A 22,016-nucleotide genomic window follows, 5' to 3' on the forward strand; every position below is an offset into this window, starting at 1 on the left:
CTTTCCCTCTTCGCCCCTGTTCTGCACTGTAATCACTGGCTCCTCCTCTAACTCCAGCAGCCAATCAGAGACTGTGTATCAAGGATGGATTATAATAAGTTATACCCAGATACATATAAGCAGATGACTTATGATCTTGTCATACAGAAATGTGTCACCTTTCAGGATTCGATTCAGGATTCTGCATCTCTCTCTCTCTCTCTCTTTCTCTCTCTCTCTCTTTAACGAGAACTGTGCACTAGCCATCCCAGATCTGTCCTTCTTCCTCTTTTCTTCTCGTCCTCGCACTGCCTCACTGATCACACAGCCTGCGCTCGTCCTTTCTCAAGCTCTAAGTGAAAAGAAGAGATTAAACCGAGGACGTGTGGCACTCTCGATGCAGCCGGTGTCCTCCGTCTTTTCCAGCTCGATACGTGGCAGGATTTTATTAAAGTGAGTGAAGTGCTTGTACTGTTAGACCGGAACAAACTGCATTATAGCCCCGGGTGGATAGGTTTAGAATACACCATGCCATTAGATCAATAGGAGAGCCTTTGTTGTTGTCATTACGCTGTTAATAGGATTTGTGATGTATCAATTAGACAATGAAACACCTGTGCGATGTTAGTAATTCGTTAACAGCAGCGGTACTAATCCCAGAACGATCGGCATGAGCAACACCGCCGTTAACATGCTCGTCTTTGTCAAAATTCAGAATCGATCTTTTAATGTTTTTAAAAAGCTTACAGAATCAATGATTAACTTTTCTCTTTTTAGACCACAGCTCGGTGTGTGGTTGTTGATTAGTTTTCTCTACAGCAGCTCTGACACCAGTGCCAGCTCTCATTTGGATCACAGGTGGATAATAATGTGCTCGTTCATATCGTTTTAGCGTTCCCATAGCAACAGCTCTTCATATGGAAGGACGTGGGACGTGATGTACAGGGACACTCCATCGACTCAGCACCTCATTAAATAAACATACAGGAAAAATCGTTGTCCAATCGTTAATACGGAGTTGTTTATTTCACTTTTTTTTTTTTTTTAAAGAATCTCCAGACGGATTTTATTTATTATCGATTATTACCTAGTTTTAGCACTTATTTTTCACTCGAGGAATAATTTTAAAATTCGGCACCATTGCATCAGTACATCACTCAATGCAAAAGTTTGCATACCCCCAGGGATCAAATCTAAAGATACAGTTTATTTATACAAGGGGTGGTCATAAAAATGTTATTATTGCAAAGAAAAAATTAGGTAATGAAAAAATGGGTGCGGGGGTGCAGGAGGGATGAGATGGGAATTTCGTACCCGGAGTCTCCCGCGAGTTTCACTGTTTCGTGAGCTGAATGTGCTGCCGCTTACATTATTTTAAACAGGTGCATCACTTTAGTTTTGACCTTTTAGCAGCATCATGGGGAACTATAACGGAAATCATTTCCAGGAGACATAATTTGGGCAAATATTTTTATTTTTTTTTTCTTACGAAAATATAATATGAATTTTATAACCGCCTCTCGTAAAATGAGCTTGAAATTCATAACCTTTACATTATACATTTAAAAAAAAAATCTTAAACAAGGTAGTTAACACAGGTCACACACATATTGCTTTTTCTGTTTTACTGCTTTTCCAAATGCGCCCTTTTAGTGTCTCGTCTGTGTGATGTAAATGAATTCCTGTTGGTTCAGGCCACAGGGGAGGACAGGGGACAGGGACAGGTGGGGGACGGAAGGATGGGACGGGGGGGTAATTGGTTTGTTCAAGCCCCGGCCAATACAAACATGGGGAAAAAAGTTTTCCCTCAAGCACACCGCCTGTTCTCTGAGCTGTATTATCCAGACATTGTTTTATTATTTTTGTTTCAATCGGATCAAAGAGCTCAGCATCAAAAATCACATGGGTGTTCGAGTCAAAACGGGACTTTTGATTTTGCAGGTTGAACATAGAAGAGTGTCCGGATTGTTACAATTTAAGATAAATTAAAAGATAAAGAATTGTTGCTTGTTTCGCCAACACACAGCGACGGCGGATGTTTCAACCTGGAGAGACGAACAAACACACATGCACTCAGGACACTCACTAACAAGTTTATTATCATCAAACGGAGCATATTTAAGCTTTTATTGGCCAGGTGCCTTGTGTCACATATATCCTGTACATCCACATGGAGGGTCGGCACTATAGCTCAGGGGTTAAGATTGGATCGGATTGGATTACGGTTCAAAAGGTCCCAAATTGTCCTTGAGTCAGGCCCTCAATTGCTCAGATGTATAAGAAGATAAGAATTAGATAAAAATGTAAGTCGCTCTGGATAAGGGTGTCTGCCAAATGCCGTAATGTAAACGTGATGTGACCAGTCGTTAACATGTCAGTCATGGAGAGACCCGGAGACAGACAGACGATAGGAAACCGAAAAGTTAAACAAAAGGGTTCCACAGACACGAGCTGTTTGTATGTATATTCGTCTGGATGCAGGCTTTAGCACGTGAGGAGTCAGAAAGCACAATGAGGGGGTTCTCATCCTGTTATAAAACCTGACAATAACAAACAGAACACAGTCCTGAGAGTAAAAACTCCCTTTATGTCTCTATGCTACACTAATGCACTTATTCCAGTGTTTCACTAGCGCTTGGACTCCATCAAGGGAGAATCTGATTGTATCAAGTCCGATTGACGTCTGACACACTGGCCTCTCGGGAACTCCTTTTCCGAAGAGGCTTGGACTGAGGTCAGGGTTGTACAGGGATGTGGCAATGACTCCCAGTCGAGGTCAAGTGGAACGTGCAAGTGGTGCTGAACGTAAACGACTGCAGTGAGCTCCGAGCCACCTCCGGGGTCAGGATTATCGTCGTCCTCAGACGTATGGACTTTTTTTTACAATTTAAATGTTTTACTGAGACTAACAGTCTCATCACCTTACTGTGCTCAATGTCTTCTGGAAATGCCAATTAGCTTTTGCGTCTTTATTCACCAGGAATTTCATCACAAGTCCCTGTTTGATTTGAACGCCCCTCATACTTCTAGACATGACAAGTTGAGCCATTTCCCCAGAAACCAGACTGTAATCATCCACAATTAGGATCCACAAATTTAAAAAAATAAAATTGTTATCTTCGTGTGGGACAAAATGTCTCATATTCAGTTGCGCTGAGGTTTCTGGCGTCTCTGATGCATGAAATCCAGATATGATCTGTCATCCCGAGTGAATTCATTTTCATTTCAGTGTATTTATGATATTGTTTTTAATGCCGGTGTGTGTGTGTGTGTGTGTGTGTGTGTGTGTGTGTGGTATAAAGTTCTGTCAATCATAAAGGTTTAATGTAGATATTCCAGTACGTTTAGTTTTATAGACAACCAGAATTAGAAAAACCAGTCCTGTATGTCTGCATCTCTCTCTCACACACACACACAGACACACACAGACACACACACCCATTTCAAATAAAGCACTGGATGAACCACTTTGCCCTAGTTTCTATGACAATGCTAAACATAACAGCTAATTTTCTTTGTTAATAACAAATAGTTTTTTCTGTTTTTTTTTTTTTATCCTTTAAAATAATAGCATCTTGTTATTACAGAAATCAGTTTGGAGAGAAAATTAATCAGGTTTAAGACTATACTGTAGCAGTACATTAGGACATGTAAAGTGATTTATTCCTCTCGTATCTCAGCAGTTTACCAACGATTACAGTTTAATTGCTGTAAAGATCAAAGCATCTCAAACATCATTTGTTTTGTAAACATGATAAACATTATCGTGATACATTATTTATTATAATAAACATATACTGTATAGGGCTCAGGATTCTGCTGTATAGAGAGACATATCCTGTTTTTCAGCTGATATGATGAACCTCATTTTATCCAAGTGTACAAACGTGACTGAGCAAGAAATTCAAAAGTGGGTCACATCGGGAGAGAAATAGCACAGATACACACGGACACATTGTTTTATTTCGGTTGTTTTTGGTTCTTTCTGTGACCAAATAATAGTAATAATAATTTTCAAAATTCTAAAGTTCTACATTTTTTTGACGTCATTCCCATATTCTGTTAGTATAATATACAAGTAATAATAACTTTTGTTCTACTGGACGTTTCCCAAAACCCAAATACACAGTTTGGAGTGTGTACCCGCAGCTCTTCCATATAAGGACATGTAGTTTCGCTGTGTTGCCGGCACAGATCTTGGGTTTTAATGGATTTAAAATGAGCAACTTGTGCATCTCATCTACTAACAGCTACGTCTAACGCTGTAGAATGTCTTTTGTTGTTGTTGTTGTTGTTGTTGTTTTTGTTGTTGTTTTTCTTGAAGTCACAGTAACAAAACAGAATTGCGGTTCGGTTTGTCATGTTACCCGAGGAAGTGTGAACTCCTCTGTGCTTCCTCAAAATGTTGGAAAAGTTACAGCTTTACTTCTGCAGACTCCAGGAGGGTCTGAAACCACGATTATGAGGAACGTCTGCTGTCTGGATGAGCCGCTGCTATAGAAACGACAACGCGTTATAACGCGCCTTGCTGGTTTCTCTCTGCAGATCGCTACCACCAACCATCAACCCCCCTCACCATCCCCCTCCCCCCACCCCCACCCCCAAGCGCTCTTCAAAACATACCCGTCTATTATCCGGTGCTTTTACCGGTTTAATTCAGAGCTTAAGTGCAGTGTAGGGACTCGTGTCCTTTTAGCGATTTCCACTCGGCCATTAGGTGAAGTAGACTGAAAATGATTTATTATAAAACTGATTCTCTGGCAGAAATATGTTCGGTTTATGTAACTTTAACCTTTAGGATGAAAAGTCACTTGTTTACACAACCATACACACAAACACAGACACACATGCACAGACACACACACACACACACACACAATAACAGCCGTTTGCTAGAAAAATAAATAAAAAAAAACCTCAATGCCCCTAGCTCCGCCCTCCTGCCCCGGGATCACAGAGCAGGTGAGAGAGAGACACACCCAGGTGCTTTTGCATAAGGGATTAGGTTTCAGCTGGAGAGCTGATTTAAGCGTGACTCTTTGTATCCGCAGACAGACAGTGTTTTGACTTTCAAGCGTGACGATTACAGTAATTCATTTTCTGCTTGAACGGTGAGTTTAATTTATTTCTCCAACAATCAGTTATTTAAGTCTCTTTTTATAATTTTGTAATAAGTTTAATAGGAGTCTGTTGTTTTAAAAGTTGTGTTTTTTCATATATATATAAAATATATTATATGTATATATATATAAGAGAAAATAAATCCGGGCATTTATAAGATAAGTAACTTCAACAAAAGTTTTTTTTTTTTTTTTTACAACTCGTGATGTAACATCTTTTAAACTAAAACTCTAGACAAGGGAGATAATTCCTAAGTGATCGAGCGCTATGTAGGAATATTTCATGATGCAGATCTGCATGCTTTAGCAGCACAGATCTGCAATACGTCATTCATCAGGTTCAGCTTGAATTTCACAAATGATCAGCTGTTTTTGTTTACTCACACGACTTGCACCGTCTGCGCTGCTTAATCACAAGGTTCAGTCGTTCTTTACACCAACTTTTTTTCTTTTTTTGATGAATATAATCGCTGTAAATTTTGCAGTTTGTGAGTTTGCAGTTGTTAAGGGTGCAATAATGTATTAACGGCACAATTTAAAAAAAAAAAATGTTGTCTTTGTTTTGTTATTATTATTTACAGTTAATCACAGTTTTTCGTCAGTCACATTTTTTAAGCTTTTTTTTTTTTGAGCAAAACGAACAAACCCGATGGACGACCTGCAAAAACCTTTAACTTGCTCAGAAGTCCTTAGGCTATCTCTCAAAAGTAAATATTTCTGTCGGTGAGCCTGTCGGTGTCATCAAAACAATAAATCCTTGTTTTAGGATAGGCGTGTGGTCAGTATCACGGCGGGTTTATTTCTGATCAAAATAAAAAACTACAGCTAATATTTGATGACAATGACTGGCTGCACTTTTACCTGCACGCACAAACACGAGCATTACTGTGTGCTGAAGATCGATTTGAACAAAATTGGACAGGATTCACTTTTTACACTTTGTACTAAATACTTTGTACTGAGTAATTTGTCGACAGGCCGCGTCATCGCGATACAGAAATTAAAAATGATAATGACGTGTGACAACGAAAAACAAAAACTGGGTCAGACGTGTAAACACAGGAAACACCCCTTAGGCAGACGTCTACCTGCAGTGTGGTATAAAGACTTACAGCACATTCTTACTAAACCTCGAGACTTTCCACATCACCATGCAGCACCGAAGGAACCCTAATAAGTGTCTTATCCCGCCTGCTGTGATGTCGTCCGTACCACATCCACGGCAGCCCGCTATTCAAGAGAACCGCTTCATTGTTAGTTGATCTAAGGCTTTAAACATGGGACTGAGTCATCAGTGTAGGACACATATACAGAAAATAAGCTCGAGAGATTATCGATTCTTCTTATTCTGCATTAAATGACTCAACAGTGAACCGATGTTCTGGCCATTTGGGTTGTGAAACCGTTCAGAAGAGAAGCAGTGCATTGCATTTTGACTGAGGAACTGATCCGTAGTAAACAGTAGACAGCTGTGCAAAATGATTTGCATGAATGCATATGGAATATAAAAGAATTTGCAATGTTTACGGAATTGTTTTTATGACATGCACGAGGAAGTGTGAAAGTGAAACGAGTCGGTTTGCGAGTCTCAGCTCTGATTTGAGAAACTTAAAAGAGAAAAATAATGTTTTCAGAAATGTAAGCTTTGTTAATATTAATTAGTGTAGCAAGCGTTATCATAAATAAAGAAAATAAAAAAAACAGAATTGTTTCCGAGAACACTTCACCCCAAACTCTGGTTCTTGTTGATCAGTGAGAACACAATCGTTACAGACTCGGGAGCCGTTTCTTGAAAAGGTGATATGATGTACTCAGGCACGGATTGAATCAGATACAGAGGTGGATGCGATGACATCAGTGAAAACAGATAACAATAACTACTGTGAATGAGTGGGGGCGGGGGAGGGGGGGGGCAAACTGCCCCTTACCTGCCCCTAAGCATGAGCGAATGTGTGAATGTTATCCTGTGATGAACCGCAATCCCATTAAGGTTGTATTCCCACCTCATGCCCAGTTCATTCCTGAGATAAGATCCAAAGTCCATCACACCCCATAAAAGATGAATGAATTAATGAACAAAAAAAGAAAGGTTTCTGAGTCACGGGTCACTAATAACCTTGAAAACTAAAGAGCTCGTGGAACATTTCAGATTCCTCTCCTTTACCATGTAAAATTACATCAGCGTTTTCTCTTTTAGTTCCTGAATAACAGAGAAACGTGGAATGACATTTTGATTATTCCTTTTTCTCCGGTTTAAATGGTTTTTCCCCCACATTCGTATTCCCTGGTATATACGACTAACACTTCATGCCTTTTATAAGTGCTTTTCTTGAAGCTGTCCTTTGTTAAATCCCCCCTTTGGCACTCGGGTCTGGACGTGAATGGCGAATCGATCCGCTAAATTTGAGCGTGTCAGGGCGTGGGTAAGTATGGTTCAAAGAAACATGAGGTTTTTGACTTCAATCATACTCGCATAGCAGGAGTCAAGTTTTGAATTGATTTGCGCTGAAAAGGCTCTCCGGTGTATGAAACTGGAATAAAAAAAAACTTACAAAAAACAGGCGTCTGGTTTACTTGTTCTCTTTAGATGTAAAGGCGGTTACAATGTCGAACAAATTCTATGTTATCTGCATATAGATGGGAAATTAAAGCCATGAGAATGCATCATGAGGTCCTCTGGAAGAGCGCATACCGTAACGTCCTCCTCATCTTTTACATCAAACCTGCTTTACCGATTTTTTTTTTTTGATGTACAAAAACAACCCTGTTTCAACATCCAGAGCTTTTTTTCTTTTCTTTTCCTTTCTTTTTTTTTTTTTTGCTTCATCCTTATTAATACGGTTCACTTCATTCATCCTCATTTAGATGCAAATAAACGTGTGCTGACTTTGCTAGATTTTAAGCAACCTGAAACAATTAAGCAGCTGACGGTGAGCAGTAAACATGAATCAGGAATACTGATGCGTGCATAATGAAATAAATAAATAAAAACAAAGATGGAAGATAATGATTCCAGCATGTTCAGGGTAATCTCCGTTTGTGCAAACCATCATTTGTGAAGTGACGCGATGCAGGAAGGCCAGGAGATAATGTGACTAGCAAATCTTTAAATCAACGTAAATGCAACGTCTCTTTCTTTAATAATGTATATTAGAAAATCCTTAATTTTGCTACTTGTAGAATTAAGTTGTTGTTTAAAAAGCGTTTTATTTCCGCATTTGTCAGATGCTTTTATCCGAAGGGAGTGACTCATGATAGACAGCTTGCGTTTATGGGTAACAAATTATATTGTTATCATTGTTGCTGTTCTTGTTTTTTTGCATTGACTGTGAAATACCGTTGGAGCAATGTAATGTGATAAAAGATCAGATAAAAGATCAATGTAATGTGATAAAAGATGATTTTCCAAAAGAAAATCATCAAAAAAGAGTTTTTCGCACTCAACAAGGATACGCACGGCCCAGGGTGTCCCAAACGCAGGGCGAATTAAGACCTTCGTGTTACATAATAATGCCAGGAGCAGCCGAAATACCAATGAAAGTATTGCATAATGTCCTCCGAGACAACTCATAGTTTATATACAGAGAGTTCTCCTTCTGATTGAGTTTCCCCTCGTGGGGTCACCTGAAGGCTGTTGTGTACCAGAAAAAAAGTACATCATTTGAATCTTTTAGCTAATATGCAAACTATACATTTTAATCATGTATTTATTTATTCAGATGTACACATACAAACAAATAAGTTAGAAAAACAAGCATTTTCTGCTTCTTTTTTTTTTTTGGTGTTGCCTTTTTTCTTTTGGTGATTGTGACCTCATATAGGACAAGCCCCGCCCCTATTTCGTTGCTCAGCAGCAGCTCTTTAACACAGACACAGAAATTATGCATTAAGGAGGTTAAAATAGAAGTGAAACATATGGGACCTTTAAAGGAACAAAATGACATCACACGTGTAACTCCAGACATCATCAGTATATCACGTGCGAGTGTGGAGCGTGTTCTGTGATGCTATAATGTTAATAATATTTTGACGAACTTTTCTTACAGAATTCAAGGAGTCCGATGGAAATAGGACGGAACATGAGCGGACTCCTGAGCTGGAGCAAGCAAGATGGAGATCGGTTTAAAAACACTCAGCAGGCTGACGGAGGCTGCGGCGTCAACGACTTCAGCAGCGTCCACGGCAAAGGTGAGGCGTGTCACGGTGCATCAAGATTAGTGCTGAAAAACTCCATTGCATTCAGTTGTTTTAATCAATCAGGTCCCTTATCCCTGGTGAAGGGCAATCTTAATGCTTCAGGATACCGAGACATCTTGGATAATGTTATACTTCACTGAACTTTGTGGCAACAGTTTGGTGAAGGCCCTTTTCTATTCCAAAATGGCTGTGCCCTGGTGCACTAAGTAATAACTAAAAAGACACACGGCACAGGGTGTCCCAAATGCAGGGCGAATTAACAAGTCCTCCAAGACATTTCACAGACATTTTTTTTTTATTTTTTTTTTTATTCTAAACAAAACTAAAGCCACTTGATTTTTACCTGTGGAAGCACCCGAAGTCTGTAGTGTACTAGGAAAAGGTACGTCGATTAATTTCAGTGTAGAAGAACTTAATTGGACTGAACACAGAGCCCTGTGACTTCAACCCCATCGAGCACCTTTGGGATGAACTGGAATGGAGATCGCAAGCCAAGCCTTTTCGTCCAACATCAGTGCCTGACCATCAGTGTCTGTTTGGATACAATGTCACTGCAGATTCGGCCAAATACTTTTGTCTATATAGTGTATATGTCAGGATTCTCAAATTTTTGTCTGAGATGTTCTTTTGCTTACCAAGCCTGGCTATATGAGACTTTATCTGTTAGTCTAGGCCATTCATTATCTGAGCTCTCAAAACTTTTAGAGACTCGGCATAGTGTTGTCAGTGTACCATGAAAAAAAAGCCACACACTTGGGAAATTACTTCTACAGCCATCATCCGAATGTCTTTCCACAGACGACATTTCAGTTTATTAACTGGATTTACATTTGTTTACTTACACTAATGCGAAATTTGATCATCTGTTACTGCCGTAATATTTCCCAGCTGAATAACTTTTTATCCTGTTTGACGCATTTGAAAGCCCTTTGTTCCGAGAAAAAAAAATCTAATACTTATTCAATCATGTTTAATCATGAGTTAGCATTCCGTGGAATTGCCGATAAGGTTGTCTGATACTATAGAGTTGAACTAGAACAACTAGAACAATAAACTACTGCCATAGAAACACTTTTACAGCTTCGCCCACAATGGGTGTCACGTCAAACAGGATCTCAATCAAAAGAGTTAAAAGAAAAAAAGACGGACAACAGGACACCTGTGAAGTCTCGAGCCATTCCTGTCTTTTGTCTTTAGAGTGGTTTTGGATGAACTCCAGTTAGAATCTCATGAATAGAGATGTATGCAAAGTCCGCAAGCCGGGAGACTTTTATCTCTGTGCATCTAATAAAATCAGCTCAGAAGGCAAATACTTCAACTCTGACTTCAATCTGGAAGTGTTAGAAGATCTGACATGTTAATAAGTACGTCTAGGTCCAGAAGAAATATGTAAAAAAAAAAAATGCATTTATTTATGCCACCGGAGGTTTTATGCAAGTAGTTTAGGAGTTCAACAGTGAAGTGCTGGATGTGCAGCTTCCTAAGAGTTATCACTTCACCTGAATATCGCGTACAGGGGTGACTGCTTTAAATGACACGCCTCTTTTAGATGGACTAACAGGTTTAGAACCCAAACCTGCATAACTTGGATCACAGATGAAGATGAAGATTCTCAGTCATCCAGTAGAGGTTATCTTGGAGTTCAGTCATGTCAGCAAGACTACCTTCGTATTAGGTAGAAACGTTTCACTACTCATCCAAGTAGCTTCTTCAGTCTTGGTATAAGTTCCACATATTTGCATCTTCCGATGTCTGAAAAGGCTCGTGACGTGAACAAAGGAGTAGGTGGGAAAAGGAGGGAGAGTCGTTAGAGAGTAGGGGGGAGAGAGTTGTTAAGAAGTAACAGCAATGGAGAAAGACAAGAAGATAGAGGAGGGAGAGTCGTTAGGGGGGCTTTCCTGGTGGACCTGTGAAGAGGTCTTGATCTTCCTGGGGATGGATGAAAGGCCAGCATGAAAAATAGGACACAGGTTGGGCCTCCATCTTTGACGAGAGAAGGATTTTCCATTCGTATGTAGATGGCTTGTTTTACCTCTTGCTCTCTGTCCACCATTTGTACATTCTCATTCTCAAATGTGTCTCCTTTGTCCTTCAGGCGAAGGTAGACTGTTGATTCAGGCACTAAGCTGTTGCTCTTTCTGTGTTGGTTCATCTTTAATGTCTTTAATGTATGATGTATTGCTCTTGTTTTGGGTTGGTGTCCCATCTTTGGGGTGGACGAGTCTCTGTCTTGATGGGTTGGAAAGAAACTTTTTGTTTCCGAAAAATCCATTTTAGTTTCTCTGACACTCCAGCCACATACAGTACTGTGTAATCTACACTTACAGTACAGTGCAAAAGTCTTAAACACTGTATTATGTATAATACAGATGTTATTGCGTGCCGAGAACATGCCAGAGATCTTCTTGCCACACTTGCAAAAACCCAGGAGCCTCTTTTTGATTTCTGTTTTTTTTTTTTATCTAAAAACTGGTCTTTCGTGTAATATACTGCTTTCTTTTTATAGGTATGCAAATATTATTATTTTCATTTTTAAAATAACAGGGAATGGTTTGTACATAATATTGCAGACTTCATAAATTATCATCTATAACAACTACCAAAGATAATAATTCATGTAAGACTTTCGCACAGTACTGTACCTCACTAAGACTGATAAACAAATGCACCTTTTCCACCAAAGTGAACCAGGTGCCAGTGCCGGTTCAGAGCCGGTTCAGTAGCAAACCTCCTAAGAACTGGCTTAGTTTTCATTTCATCCCTGTATATGTTTGTGTACGTCTCTAATTTCCCAAGAATGTCACAATGCAAGTGGCCAAAAAAAAACTATCAACAAGCCCAATAACAAAAATATTCTCTAAGCCACACCTACTTTTTTATGAAGTCATATACTCCCTAAGCTTTATGGATAAGAGGCTAAATGCTAGATCTCCTGTACTAGAACTACCAATATCATCACTAACAACCACAATGGCCAATTCTTTCTTAACCATGAATGACAAGCCCAAAGGTCTCGCCTCTTTTAACACGGAGAGTCTTGTCTCTGACAGACTTCATCAGTTATATAGTCCTGCATACAGTATTATACTCAGTTCTGTGCTCTCGTTGAGGTGGTACTCGGAAGCCATTTGTATACATAAGGTGACTTTTGGTCAAGTCATGTCATGTCATAGAGTCGGAAATGTACATCAAAGGTACATTCGGTTCACTTCCCCAGATGAAAGAGAGAGATGCACAATAGACAAAACCACCATACTGACAAGCAAAGGTATAATTAAGCACCTATTTTGAGAGTGTGTTGAACAGTGGGGCGGTCTCTTGTGTCTACATACTGTGTGTGTGTGTGTGCCCATCCATCATGAGGTCTTTTCCATTAGTGTTTAAATAACAGGGAGTGTTTCAGCCGTCACGAGAGCCAGTAAAGCCCCCTGGCTGAAGAGTGAAATGTCCCCATGAGTACAGAACAAGTTCACTCAACAAAACCTACTACCAGGAGACCTTCAGTATAGACATGCGTGACCTTTTTCTTCACCACGGACGTGTGACCTTTTTCAATTATTCAGACCATGGGGACTTTTTGCTAGTAGTTCAGTGAATTTCAAGTTCTTTTCGTTCCTCTTTGGTCTTGATCTTGCTCCTAAATGTGGGGTGAATAATTCCTTCACAAATACATGGAAATTAATTGAAAATGATCTGCACTTTCGCTTAGATCTCCTTCCAGCAGAGAACGGTGAGGAGCTGACTAAACACTTCCTGAAGGAGCTGATGAACATCTTGCTGGCATACATCAGCAAGTCTATGAACCGCAGCTCCAAAGTACTGGACTTCCACCATCCGCACCAGTTAAAGGATGGATTGGAGGGCTTCAGCCTGGAGCTGCCAGAGCAACCGGACAACCTCGAGCAGCTGCTTGTTGACTGCAGGAACACGTTGAAATATGGCGTTAAAACAGGTAAACACATCTGCATTTCCACTTTCACATTTCTATCATCACTACGTCACACTCAGAACACTCATACAGAGCTCCCGCCCTGAGCTTTCTTTTAATTGTTTTTAACCTGCAGGCCACCCAAGATTCTTCAATCAGCTCTCGAGTGGACTGGACATCATCGGCCTGGCAGGAGAATGGCTCACGTCAACCGCCAACACAAACATGTAAGATTTCAGCAATTTTCAAAATGAATATCAGGGTTAGAATTAATGATATTCATACTATATATTATAATTATATTGGTAATGAAGGAGTGTCTACGGCCCTATTTAATATTAATCTGTTATAATAGTTAACAATACCTTTAACTCAAACTGGTCAGATGTAATGTAAATGATGGAATCAATATGCAAACATCAGTCAGAACTATCAGTGACCTCATTACCACAACCGTGACATTAGGAATCATATGAGAGCGATGAGAACATGGGGTGTTGGGCATACAAAGTTTGGAGAATGTTTAGAATTTTTGGAGTATTTGGTCTTGTTGAGTCTTGAAAAACAAGGATCGTAGGAATGCAAATAATTCAATAGGAAGCCTCGGAATAGCAAATGTAGAGTCTTGGGAGTGCATATTTCTTAGCAATATACTAACACTATAGACTCTTGTCAAGATAGATCTCATGATCATGTGGTCTTAGAACGTTTAAATGTTAAAGAATCCCAAATTGTTCCACCATCTGTTAATTTTTCATTGGGTATCTTGTCTGAAATATATACGACTGTGTGTGTTTTCAGCTTCACCTTTGAGGTTGCTCCAGTTTTTATCCTTATGGAGGAAGTCCTTCTCAAGAAAATGCAGTCCATCGTCGGTTGGTCTGAAGATGAAGGAGACGGAATCTTCTGCCCAGGTAACGTCAAAACAGATTTCTGCCGACAAATTTATCAAATATAAAAAAGCTACAATGTCAGATAGGTTATTTTATAGCACTGTAAAATGTTATTTCTTTCTCTTGCTGTTTCTCAGGTGGCACCATATCAAACCTCTACAGCGTCCTGCTGGCCAGATATTACTACTTCCCTCAAGTGAAGACCGAAGGCATGCAGGCAGTCCCTCGTCTCGCAATGTTCACATCCATCCATGTGAGTCTACACATTTCTATTCTATTCTAAACTCTATACTGTGTATATTATTTATTTTTCTATTCTATTTTTATTCAATTTTATTGAATTGTAATTCATTGTTAGGTTCAGTTGAGTGCTACTACAGACAACTGTATCACAATTTTTTCTTTTATTTTTTGTTCTATTATATGCGATGCTATTTCATTCTATTATATTCTATTTGTATTCTATTTCGTCCCAGTATTTAACTTTATTATAAGCAATTTTTTTTATTCTAATCCACATTATTTTTATTTTATTTTTGCCTTTTGTAAATTTGCATTTCCATCTATTTTCTTTTCCAGTTTTCATTCTAATTCCATACTTTTGTACTGCATGTTATCATAGTTTGTTGTTCTGTTTTAATCCATTTTATTGCTTTTTACTTATTTTACTTTCATATTTTATTCCATTCTATTCTACACAGTTTTATTATTATGCAAATACACACAAAACCGGCTGCATTTGCATTGTCAGATTTGTGTTATTTGTCTTAGAGGATGCACTTCTGTTTCTCTGACATTTACTCTCTCGCTTTGGCTCTGACTTGGTCAGGGTGCACGCACTCCATCACTCCCACGCTGAGCCACATGCGAGATTACTTACATAGACGTGCCTTAATAAAGGCTGCATTAATGAATATTTACCTAATGTTAATTCCCCCGAGCGGCCGAGCTGCTTCTTCACCAGTGAATTTTATTAAATTAGTGCTCCAGGCACGGTCTTATAATCACTGCTGCAGTGTCCACCTGTCCAACAGCCTCACGATAACCTCCATAAAATCCTGTAAATCATAACGATGGATATTCTACATCATTATTTACTACCATATTCACTCTTTTATGCGGTTGTGTTGCTCTGTTCTGTCCCGCTCCATCCCGATCTGTTCTGCTGTGTTGTGTTTTAATCAGTTTTATTTGCTTCAGTTCTCTCCTTTTCTTTTTTAATTTGTCCTACAGGGTTCTCTATTCCATTGTTTAACTTTGGTAAATTATATTGTTTTCATTCTATTTCACTTTATATTCTGTCCCATTTTCTTCATAATTAATTATTTTTAATAAATTCTTGAATTAATCCAGTTCTATTTAATATGATTTATTCTCTGCTATGCAGTTCTGTTATAATAGTTACATTAAATTCATGTTTATTTGATCTTTCTTTGTCCCATTGCATATTGTTAATATTGTTCTGTTTTCTTGCTTTATTCTATTGAGTTTTATTCTATTCTGTTTTTTTTTTTCTTTCTTAATACCACACTATATTATAATGGCAAAATTATATTATATTATATCATATCATATCATATCATATCATATCATATCATATCATATCATATTATATTATCTGTACATATAATAAAACTGTAATGTGTCTGTACATTGAAGATATAAAAAATAGTCTTTAAAAATCATTAGTTGATGGCACTGTACATTTTTTTTAAACGTGCTTATGAGTGTGCAATTAAATTCCACGTAAACGAAGTCGCAGGCACATCTAGTATTATATTATAGTTAATGTTTAAAGAATCAGTTGCATTTCTATTTTGTTTTCGTTATACTCGTTCCATTTTGTCCTACCCTATTCCATTTCTATTTTTTTCTTCCATTTTAAACATTCGATTCGCTTTTTCCTTATAGTTCTAAAGTTCTCTGCTATTTAATTTTATTTTGATTAATTTTATCTTACACAATGAAGGTAAAATACTGAATTCTGCCACATTGTTCTGTCCTGTTCTCTTGTGTTGTCCATGTTCGAATGGTCAGGTACCTGTAACTGGAGGAGATGCTTATTATGTTTGTCCTGTTTCATTTTTCCCCCATTAGAGCCATTATTCGATCAAGAAGTCTGCAGCAGTTCTCGGGATCGGCACAGAAAACGCGTTTGCCGTGAAGTGTGATGAAAGGTAAGAACCGGTCTCTGTCTAAAGCCTGTGATTATCTCTGGCACACTGTAAATTCTAATGACACACCGCTTTCGTCTGTGTTAAGAGGCAAAATGATTCCAGCAGAGTTGGAATCCAGCATCCTGGCAGCAAAGGCCAAGGTGGGTCAAACCTATCAAAGGTTATTCCTTTAAAAAACTAAACTAAAAAAGCAAATTGTGCTCATGATATGTACAGAAGTTGTTAAAATCACAAAAGGAAAAGTTAGCTGAAGAACCCCGATCTGTCTCCGCAGGGTCTGGTTCCGTTCTATGTGAACGCCACGGCAGGAACCACCGTCTACGGAGCCTTCGATCCGTTCACGGACATCGCAAACATCTGTAAAAAATACGGCCTGTGGATGCACGTTGATGTATTTACCTCTTCATTTATCTCCATTATTCTCCATACGAGCTGAAGATCGGGCTAATGAACATGTTAAGCATTGATGTTTAATCTTCTCTTGCAGGCAGCTTGGGGAGGCGGATTACTGCTGTCCAAGAAGCACAAGATCAAACTGCAGGGCATTGAGAAGTAAGAGCGTTTAACTACTTTGGGTTATGCGCTTTTAATTAATAACCTTGGCCTTGGCTGAAGGTCCTTTAAATCATATTTTATAGTACGTTATGGAGTATTTAATACGTCGGTATGTAGAATTTACATATTTTTGGCATATTTGTCACACTTTAACGATACAGATCATCAAACTAATTTTAATATTACACAGATAAGATAACCCGAGTGAAGACAAAATGCAGTTTTTAAATGATGATTTGATTTATCAACGGAGAGTGTGAAAAGGAGGTGAAGAGGCGGGTACAGGCAGGTTGGAATGGGTGGAGAAAAGTGTCACGTGTGTGACAAAAGAGTATCAGCGAGAATGAAAGGAAAGGTGTACAGGACAGTGGAGAGACCAGCGATGCTCTATGGCTTAGAGACACTGAAGAAAAGACAGGAGGCAGAGTTGGAGGTAGCAGAGCTGAAGATGTTGAGGTTCTCCTTGGGAGTGACAAGGATGGATAGGATCAAGAATGAGTTTATCAGAGGGACAACCCATGTTAGATGTTTTGGAGATAAAGTCAGAGAGCCCAGATTGAGGTGGTTTGGACATGTTCAGAGGAAAGATTGTGAATATATCGGTAGAAGAATGCTGAGGTTGGAACTGCCAGGCAGGAGGTCTAGAGGAAGACCAAAGAGGAGATTCATGGATGCAGTGAGAGAGGACATGAAGTTAGTTGGTGTGAGAGAAGAGGATGCAGAGGATAGGGTTAGACGGAGGCAGATGATTCGCTGTGGCGACCCCTGAAAGGGAACAGCCCAAAGACAAAGAAGAAGGAAGTTCAGGGTTCAGTTAGGGTGTGATGGTCAGGTGTCCACGAAACGTTCGAAAATGTAGTGTATCTAAGAATTTTGGAAATATTAAGTTTTGAGTTTGGGGCCATAACAATTGGAATATTAAAAATATTTAAAAACGGAAAGTCCTCAGTCCAGTTCTCTTTAACCTTTTTTCATTCTCAACTTTGTACACTTTGTATTCAGATCTTCAAAAGTCTGAACGTTCCCTTCTTTCTCGATGAGCCGCCTTCAACTAAATGATTTACGTAACTGCTACAGACTTGATGGTTGAAAGGACGAGACGTTTTCTCACACGGTCTTTGGTTCTGCCATGCTGTTTTTGAGTGCTTGCACTCGTTGCACTTGAGGAAGCTTGTCCAAGCGCATGTAAAGACTTTTGCAAAATAGTGAACCATCTTGAGCACAGGTGCCACCCTTATTGCAAATGAAGCTGCGCTCTTAATGTAAATGGACCCACGCTGTTCATGTAAAATGAATCGAGAACACGAGTACTCTTGGAAATAAACACTTGGTCCCATTTCGTCCTCGTCAGTCTTTATGTTTTTTTAAATATTTCAGTCTATCAATTACGTTTTACTGATAATGAACATTTTGCTCTTGTCTGGATTCACAGTACGAAGGAATAAAAAGGCTTTCTACTGAATTACCACCCAGCTTTTAGACACTCTTCTCCATATAGGACATGATTTAAAAGCAAGCTCTGGGATTTAAATGTAAAATATAGATTATACAACTATACAAATTTCTGCAAACCTTCATGCGACCTTGCTGAAACCATGGAAGTCCAATGTTCCCAAGGTTTCCTTTTTCCTCTCTCGATCTCTATCTCTCTCTTGACAACCATTATCCATATTTTATCGGATGTGAAATGTCAGACTGAATCAGAAGGAGAGCTGAATCATTCAGGTGAAGTGGGGCATAAAATTAAAGCACAGGACCTGGTTTCCTTTTTTCCCCCACGTCCCTCTGAGACAGTTCATATTCGTGCCTAATATCTACATGAAGATTATAAATGTTTAAAATCCGACGCCGGACCATGACGTGGGCGGGAACGCTTCTGTCAATCAAAAATCTTGAACGCTTAACAATAAAGCAGGTGTCCCTGGATTATTTTTCCACATGCATGGATACATAACATGTCATCATCGGTGATTCAGAAGACCTACGGGAAATACAGGCGTGGGTGTGATGAACGGCATTATTTACTGAGTCGTGCTTTTTTTTCACTTTTAAATGCTTTTGAAAAGAATTGAGAAACTAGAATAGATAAACTAACCAAAGTGAAGTAATACAAAAAGGGCTGATGAACTTTTGCTTTTTTTTTTTGTTTGTTTTATCGAATGAATCATGAAGGCAGTCCAGCATGATAAGATCTCTCACCGATCAGGCAGTATAATGTTTCTCTACATTAAACTTTCCTTTGCTTTCGCTATTCCATAAAGGGAACCATTTATGAGCCACTTTGAAAATATTGATGCAGATTTTTTCTTTTTTTTTTTTTATGTGTAATTTTTTTCCCTCTCTTCTTTCTTTTTCTGCTGACTGGCTGTTTTTTAACCCTAGAAAAAAAAAAATAATAATAATAATAGTGTAAAATGTATGTATGTATCTTGTTTATATTTCCAATAAAAAACTTTGATAAAAATAAATAAATAAATAAATAAACTTTCCTTTGCTTGTTTTCTTACTGATCCGATTCTTCTCGGTCTGTCCTCAGGGCTTCTTCCGTCACCTGGAATCCGCACAAGATGATGGGAGCCCCGCTGCAGTGCTCCGCCATCCTGGTGCACCACAAGGTCGGTCAGCTTACCGTTATCTTAAACCTGAACCCCACATCAGATCTGATGATTAACCCAGCTGTGTGCTGATCTCAGGGTCTGTTGGAGGAGTGCAATAAGCAGTGCGCCGAGTATCTCTTCCAGTCCGACAAGCAGTACGACATGTCCTACGACACCGGGGACAAGACCATCCAGTGTGGGAGGCACGTCGATGTCTTCAAGCTCTGGCTCATGTGGAAGGCTAAGGTACGGCCAGACGTTCTCTTTCCTCTGTAAGGAAATGTACTAGAGGGGAAAAAACAAACAAGCAGATATTTCATAGTAAAATAAATAAACACTATTTCCTTTAAATATGGATAGACTTTATTGCATATTCACATTAAATAAAAAAACTTGAACTTTCAATGAAAAAGATAAGAAGAAAGTGTGAACTTTTCCAGACTTTACATTTGAACAGATGAATGATTTTCCTCCCTCATAGGTAGTTACAGTCATGCTCCACAGACCATGAATTTACTGTTCAGACAAAAAAACAAATCCACTTTACCTATTTGCATAACATTTATTAAACTAATGTATGCAAATCACTCAAGACCGAAGCCACAGATTAAAAAAGAAGAACATAAAACAGGTGTCGAGCTTATCCTAACAACATCTATTTAACATCTTTAATTAAGTCTAATTGTATAAAATGTGTAGTATAGTAAAAAAAATATATATATATATATATATATATATATATATATATATATATATATATATATATATAGAAAATTACACTAGGTAAACCATAACCTCCACAAATACACCAGTCTACATCTTAAAGTGTGTACAATATACATATAAATAAATGTGTTTACATATTCAATTCAGTTAAATTAAATTGAATTCGTGAAGCACTTTTAACATTGTCACAAAGCAACTGTTTAAATTCCTGATCTAAATTTTAAATTGAAATTCTACGGCTAATGAGCAAGCCAAGGCCGATGTTAGAAAATGAGGGGAAAAAAATAAAACAACAACATGAGGAGCAATTAATATGTTCAGGGTATTAAGGCCAGATTTATTCTAGTATTAAATTCATAAAACAGATAACATACTGTTTGTTTGTTTTTTGTTTGTTTGTGTTTACCCATGTCAGGTCAGGTGGATATTAAAGTCAGTTCATGATGAAAGTCATCATCTGAGTAAATGCTAGAAATTTGACTTTAAAATGGCCTCAGGAAGCAAAGTAACTAGAGATGTAAGGGATGCAAAGATTTTAGGGGAAAAAAACAAAGAGACCAAAAGGGACACAAGACAACCAGGAGTCAGAATGTTTAAGCACAGGTTAGATTAATTTAATATTTAAAGACATTTCTATGACACTGTATATACCTGGGTTTGTTCGCAAACTACCAGGAATAGTGTAGTGATACGGGTCAAAACTACCACAATTCAGACCAATCATAAAATATTAAACATACTGTACACAGCCTGGTCCAAAAATATTTTTTTTTATTTAATTGCCCCATAACGTTACTGAGTCTCGACCTGAGTAACTGATCAACCCCAGATCATAACACTGTCTCCAGAGGCTTGTACAGTGATGCATGATGGGAGCATCGCTTCATGTCCTTCCCTTCTCACCCTGACACGCCCATCACTCTGGAATAGGCTCAGTCTGGACTCATCAGGTCACATGACCTTTCTCCATCACTCCAAAGTCCAGTCTTTATGATCCTTTGCTTTCAAACTGAGTCTCACTAACAAGTGGTTTTCTTATGGACACACAGCTGTTTAGTCCCAATCCTGTGAGTTCTCATCATATTGTGTGTGTATGTGTGTGTGTGTGAGTGTGTGTGTGTTTAAGTGATCTCCATTCATATCTTTTTTTTTTCCCGACCACGTTTGTCCTTCCAGGTTTTGATAATGTGCTGAAGACTTCTTAACCCAGTTCAAGTCATTTCAAATCTCCTTAAATGTTTTCTTGGCACAATAATTTGACCCTTCTGCAATTGTGACCTGTTTTTTGTTTTGGCGAGGCACTTGTATATGATGGTACTTTTACCAGAAAAAAAATGCATGTATTATCTGAAACTGTAAGATCGAATCATCTGCATCCATAATTTATCACGATATTGATATTATATCGACAATTCATGTTAATCAAAGCTGAAAAATTCATGTTAATTAAAACTGAAATGATGTATTCATATCATTTAGAGCACAAATTGCACATTTCTAATGCTTGTAGTGCTTTTATGCAACAGTTGTGCTGATCTCTGAGTCTAGAAAAAAAAAATACAAATATAATCTGACTGACTAATGCAGCTGTGCTCTTGCTTCGTGTTACGCACAAAGTGTTCTGTCCTTGAGTGATATTTTTTTGATTATCCAATGTGCTGACTGTCATGTTTCACGCACTGTTCTTTGGGAAGATTCTTCCTTTGTTTTAAAGACACACACAAACCTCGGGAATATTAGAGAACAAGTGATGATTGATATTGACTCAGTACACAGGGAAGGTTTATGGGCGTGTTGGTAAAGCACGTCATGTCTAGGAGAGAGAGATATACATATAAATAAAT

The 22,016-nt window shown here is 38.5% G+C and overlaps 1 protein-coding gene across 6 annotated transcripts in view; it reads left to right on the top strand.

The window, feature by feature from the left end:
* The window catches only part of gad3 (glutamate decarboxylase 3), a 36,313-nt gene that overhangs the window by 10,615 nt on the left and 3,682 nt on the right, over positions 1 to 22,016 (top strand). For 4 of the 6 annotated variants that reach the window (XM_053486451.1, XM_053486449.1, XM_053486453.1 and 1 more), the window contains 11 exons: positions 9,146 to 9,287; positions 13,006 to 13,248; positions 13,361 to 13,451; positions 14,026 to 14,138; positions 14,255 to 14,370; positions 16,215 to 16,294; positions 16,380 to 16,434; positions 16,569 to 16,685; positions 16,782 to 16,846; positions 19,386 to 19,464; positions 19,543 to 19,692. In XM_053486451.1, the coding sequence (XP_053342426.1) occupies positions 9,161 to 9,287; positions 13,006 to 13,248; positions 13,361 to 13,451; positions 14,026 to 14,138; positions 14,255 to 14,370; positions 16,215 to 16,294; positions 16,380 to 16,434; positions 16,569 to 16,685; positions 16,782 to 16,846; positions 19,386 to 19,464; positions 19,543 to 19,692 (1,236 nt within the window). In that variant the 5' untranslated portion in view covers positions 9,146 to 9,160. Of the gene's footprint in view, positions 1 to 342; positions 433 to 4,988; positions 5,091 to 9,145; positions 9,288 to 13,005; positions 13,249 to 13,360; positions 13,452 to 14,025; positions 14,139 to 14,254; positions 14,371 to 16,214; positions 16,295 to 16,379; positions 16,435 to 16,568; positions 16,686 to 16,781; positions 16,847 to 19,385; positions 19,465 to 19,542; positions 19,693 to 22,016 lie in introns of those variants that run through there. The other 2 variants (XM_053486455.1, XM_053486452.1) reach the window with 2 other exon arrangements.

Source organism: Clarias gariepinus, chromosome 25 (genome assembly GCF_024256425.1).
Source record: "Clarias gariepinus isolate MV-2021 ecotype Netherlands chromosome 25, CGAR_prim_01v2, whole genome shotgun sequence".
NCBI classification, from domain to species: Eukaryota; Metazoa; Chordata; class Actinopteri; order Siluriformes; family Clariidae; genus Clarias; species Clarias gariepinus.